Raw genomic sequence first — 5,512 nt, forward strand, 5'->3', positions numbered from 1 at the left:
GTTGGGCCACCCTGCTCTCCTCCAGGACCGCGGCACTGGGCTCCGCAGGGGCCGTGGGGCGGCCACTTCCAGGTCCTGGGTGTCCCTCTGATCCCAGGAGGGCCGAGTAGCTTCCATCTGCTGGCTCAGACACCAAGGCCTCTTCCATGGGCTGGCCATTCTGGATGGTGTTGGGAGGGGCGGAACAGGGAGAGAACATCCGGCCGTGTCAACGCTGTCCCCGGGAGGCACCCCGCGGACTGCCGCCCGGTCTGACCTTTCCCAAGACCCGCTGCACGGGACGTCGGCCGAGAGCGCTCTGCGAGCAGCTTTACCCACCAGCTCTGATGTGGCTGCTGCACCCCCACTGGACACACTCACTGAACCAGCTACACCAGCCGGGAGACCACGTGGCCTCGCTCAGCTGGCAGCGGGGCCGACAACAGTGGGATCCCAGATGCCCCAGTGTGATTTTGGTTCTGCCGGGGCCTTTGCCTGAACCCCTCCCCTAACCCTATAAGGGTTAATTTAAGGATGATGGGCAGAAACAGTGTCACCAGATAGAAACGGTTCCTGCAGGCCACCCCCTGCTGACCGGGCGCCTCCTCACTTACAAGAGCGGGTGTGGACAGCCCCGGGGAAGTCAGGCTGACGGTCCGGCCCTCCACGCAGCCCCGGGCCACGCTCCCGTTGGCTTTCTCAGGCAGCACCGTCTCCGGTTCCGGTCGGCCGTGGCCTGGGTTAAGTTTAAAATGCCGGGCCAGTCCCCCCTTTCCTATGTATGACTTCTCACACGTGTGACACTTAAAGGTTTTGGGCCTTAAGGAGCAGCTCGGCAGGTCGAAGAGCACCTGCTTCTCCCTCTGCTCCTCGTCCTCCTCCACGCTCAGCTCCGAATAATCGTCAGAATCTGACAGGTGACCGTCGGCCAAATCCTCCGTTTTTATGAATTTATAATCTTTAGCTTTATACTTGGGAGGTCGAGAGATCCGCCCAGAACGTGTTTTCACTTTTAAAGACTTTTTCAGTTTCTCACTGTGTTTTGTATGCAGGTTGGAAATAAATAAATTTGCTGAACTGGATGAAACAGAGGTTATTGCCGGGGGGTCAGAGGCTGACAACAGGGCCATGGTGGCACCTTGTCCATTCAGAGCCTGGGGGGCCGCGACTGTCTTTGCGGAGACTGGTCGGAGGGCAGGCAATGGCCTCTGCACAAACACCTGAACAGGAGGTGACGGTGAGTTACTCAGGAAGCACAGCTGTGTCCCGGTGCCCAGGACGGGCTGAGCCCTGAGCAGCTGAGGGCTGGCGACACTGAGCCCCAGCACGCTGGGGGGCCTCCCGGGTGGCTGGCTCGGCCTGCCCGCCGTGGGCTGGATGGCGGCTGGTGGGGGCACCGGCTGTTCCTGGCCTTTCGTTTCTCCAGATGTCACCTTGACGCAAATGGCTTCCAGTTGCTGAAACAGAGAAAGAGAAAAGAAGCACTATGCTTATCAACGTTTCTACAATTTTGCTCTCAAATCGACTGTTGAAGTATTTTTTCTAAATTGTAAAATGCATCGTACGTATATAAAAGTCTATATGTACTATTTAGAGTTGGGTTTCTTAACCTTTCTGGCCAGACCACAGTGATATACTTTACGTCACATCCGTAGGTTCCTGTGGGAACATTCGCAGACATAAATAAGAAGTTCACAAAGCTACTTACCATTCATACATGAATGTCTTCTGAGAATAGTATCTAGTCTACAACGCTTTTTAAAAAAATACTAGTCGTAACCCAGTGAATTGATTTCATGACCCATTAAGAAATATCCTTCTTATAGTTTTACCACGTGTTATTTACTTGGAGTTTTTAGTACTCTAAATTGGACTCAATTCAATATGTGGGCTCATTTTTAAGTTTTTAATGAAATTCTGGAAACCCAATAGGCCACAAAGAACACTGTACCCCAGGTCCCTGCCATCCACCCGAGACATGCAGCATTCCCAGTGCTGGCGAGGCCCCCTGCTGTTCACCCAGCCCAACGCCCTTTTCTTTGCCCCGTCCTGGATGCGCTGTTTATCATTCTCGTGCATTTTTTATATTACAGATGTAGTATGGCTAAAAACATGCAGTTCAGTTTTGCCATGTTTTTAAATTTCACATAGATGGCTATCATCTCCCGCAACCTGGCAGGGCTTTGGGGTTTCACTCTCCCTCTTGCTTGTGAAATTCATCAATATCGAGGCATGTAGCCCCAGGGGGTTGATGGTCTTTGCAGTAGGAGAGCAACACTCTTCCGTTGATGGACGGGTGGTCTCCATCCCTGAGCTCTGATGCCGGCTCTGAACCCTCACGGATGTGCGTGTACACAGGTGTGAGCTTCTCCAGGGCACACACCTAGAAGTAGGGCTGCATACCTTCAACAACTTTTTTTTAACATCTAACGAAATTTTAAATGCGTGTGCTTTTGGACCCAGCCATGCTGCTTCTTGGCTCCCCTAAGAAACACTGGTGTAGGCACGGAGATCTACGTCTAGGAGATTCAAAGCAGCACTGTCTGTAACAGCAAGCAGCCCCCAAAGGAGAAGCTGCCGTCGACCCTGTTCCAGAGAGTTACTGAGCAGTGACCTGCACCAGAGGCAATGGGACATGGGTCGGGGATACAGCAGTCGGGCTCGGGGGAGGACAGCAAAACAGAGAAGGTCCCTGCCCTTGCAGAGTAGAAATAACGAGAGAAGAGAGACAAAGCTCGCCACCCGGAGCGGGCTCTCTCAACCCCGGCAAGATGACACTGCAGACCAGTGATTCTCTGTCCTGGTGGCCGGACTGTGCACTGCAGGACGTTGAGCAGCATCCCTGTCTCTATCCACAAGATGCCAATAGCACCTCCCACGTAGTGACAATCAAAAATGTCTCCGGACATTGCCAAATGCCCCTGTGGGGCAAAATCACCCACAGCTGAAAACCACTGATTTAGGGCCACCAACAGGCCCTCTGTAGACTCAACCCTTTACCAAGTAGATGGTGACTAAAAATGTCACACGGAGCAGAATGAAAACCCTCACTGGAATCAAGGCGGGATACATCTGTCTGTGTGCACATGACACACCTACGACACGCAGCAGAGACAATGAATATACTGCTTTATGAGGAAGTGTACAGAGCTGGTGCCAGCATCCCATTAGTCCCCAATCCTGGGCCACTGAATCAAATGACAACTAGATTTACTTTGCATATCTTTTAAGAATCATATTTGTTTTCTACCAGTTATTAGAATATTTCTCTAAGCTCTTGGGATGGGAACTAGTATGTAATTAAACACACACACACACTCTCTCTACTGTTTAAGGATTACCACAGTGGCAAAACTGATCTAAATGTTTAATCTGCTATTGAGACTAGTTTATCATTTGGGTATTAGACTTGATACTTCGTTATTCATTCATTTCATTCAGCAAACGCTCACTGAGTATCTCTGGGGGCCACACATGAACACAGGCCAAGTCCTCTTGCCGCTTGAGGTGGGGGGTAGCTCCCACCGCCATGCCTCAGTCGCCTGCTGACTCAGGCTCTCCTGCCCAAAATATGCACTTTCCAAAGCTCCGCTGATGATTCTGAAGGCAGACTAGGGTCCCTAAGGGATGCAGACAGGGAAGCAGTGACACCGTGGTGCAGCAGGTGCCATGAGAGGCAGGGGGCAGGAGAGGCCCAGGGGTGCTGGGCTCCCCAGGAGAGAGGACCTCCAAGAGGGGCTGGAGGGCTGAGCTGAATTTTTGCAGGTGGAAAAGGTATTCCAGGCGTAAGGAAAATCACGGGTGGACGCATGGAAAGGGGCGCGGAGTATTGGAAGAAACTAGAAATGCTTCTGTGGGGCAGGAACAGAAGGATGAGGAGGGACGAGAGCCCAAATCTGACCCGTGGGAGTGGCCACTTGGTCTGTGTCTTCTGATCGCATCACCCCAGAGAACCACAGGCCCTCGAAAGGCACACCCGCCCCAGCCCCGACACCGCCTCACCTCTTCCTCATTTTCCACTTGCCAAATCTAGTTCAGACGCCACCTCTTCCACAAAGTCTCTTCTAATCCCCCCAGCCAGAAATGACCTTTCTCTAAATGCGTTTAGTTCTTTACCTGTGTCTCTAGCAGTCTGACCTCGATTAGAAGGTATCTGAGTCCTGTTTTACCTCCGTGGTTACATTATCACCCCCTTAGGGGCAAGGCACACATCTGGTTTGCCTTTGTGGCCCCATGGCGCAGCTGGGGTTCAAAGAGTACTAGCTGAATAGGCGGCACAACTACATTACCGCGAATGCAGATAGAATTTGTATCATCCCAATGACTGGCTGCAGAATACAATCGAGCTGCCTAACTCTTAATCAAAGTTTGCTTTCATTTGATGGAAAATGTCATGTTTGGACATTTTTCTAAGCTGCCACACCAAACCCAAGCTGTGGTCACATTCGACAGGCCCTGGAGTGCAGCCACACCTGGGGGATCCTAGGCAAAGTCAGCCGACCTCCCTGAGCTTGTCGCTCATCTTTTAAACGCTGAACAAACACTGGTGTGTGGCTGCTGAGAACGGAGCAGCCCGGCACAGTGCGGGGCGTGGAGCAGAGGCTCTGCGAACAGCAGCCACCGACACCCTTCTGCCACCAGGCTTGTGCTGCGCCTGGCTCCCGCGGGAGGCCGCTGTTCCCGCAGCAGAGTAGGAGCCACAAAGCTCACCCCTGGGCCATCCCTCGTGCAGACAAGGACACGGAAGCCCACAGAGGCTGAGAAGGAGTTTGGGCAGAATCGCACTTGTGTCTTCTCAAACTTTAGCAAGACACCTCTCCGGTCCAGAGGACCAGCTGGGTACAACTGCAGCCAAAACCACCCGGTCGAAAAACCAAAACAAGCGACGAGCACTGTGGAGTCTACCCTCCGCCTCGGTCTTCCGGGGAAGACGCGCCGCTCTGACAGTTTGCGGGGACAAGCTGCTCACTGACAGCCGCGGAGATGAACGGGGTGCGGATGGACTGAAGATGCGAAGGACCTCGGCTCCCGGACCGTCCGGGCCGGGGGGACCCTGTTCTGGTGGCAGCTTCCCTTGTGGCCAGGAGCGGTGCGAGCAGCTAGCGATGCCAGAGAAGCGGGGCTCGGGAGCAAAGAAGCGGGGTTCGACAGCAGAGAAGCGGGGTTCGCATCACGCCGAGCGCCTTCGCAGGCTTCGTTCGCTAAGCGCGCAGCGGTGCGGGCCCGGGCACCAGCACTCGGGGTGCACGTCCGTGGGGCACCAGACTGCGCTAGTTCCGTCCCAGGTCCCCACGGTGGCACTCGCAGCGCCTCCCCCTGACCGGTCCTTCTCGTCTGTTCCTTTTAACCCATTCAGGCCCGGCCGTGTCGGCCTAAGACCCGCGCACTCTAGAGGGGCCCCCGGTTCCCGCCGCGGCTCGGTCTGAGTGCACCTCGGGCGCGGGGTGTGTGGCCGGGGTCAGGGGCAGGGACCGAGGTCGGGGGGCGGGGGCGCGGGGCCAGGGGTCGGAGCCGGGGACTGGGGGTCGGGGAC

At 54.6% G+C, this 5,512-nt stretch overlaps 1 protein-coding gene across 1 annotated transcript in view; it reads right to left on the reverse strand.

Moving 5' to 3' along the window:
• The window catches only part of ZNF839 (zinc finger protein 839), a 12,883-nt gene that overhangs the window by 6,895 nt on the left and 476 nt on the right, over positions 1 to 5,512 (reverse strand). Inside the window, exon 2 of the mRNA XM_023537133.1 lies at positions 594 to 1,436. Within this exon, the coding sequence (XP_023392901.1) occupies positions 594 to 1,436 (843 nt within the window). The remainder of the gene's footprint in view (positions 1 to 593; positions 1,437 to 5,512) is intronic.

This window comes from Pteropus vampyrus, unplaced genomic scaffold, assembly GCF_000151845.1.
Source record: "Pteropus vampyrus isolate Shadow unplaced genomic scaffold, Pvam_2.0 Scaffold178, whole genome shotgun sequence".
Taxonomy (NCBI): domain Eukaryota; kingdom Metazoa; phylum Chordata; class Mammalia; order Chiroptera; family Pteropodidae; genus Pteropus; species Pteropus vampyrus.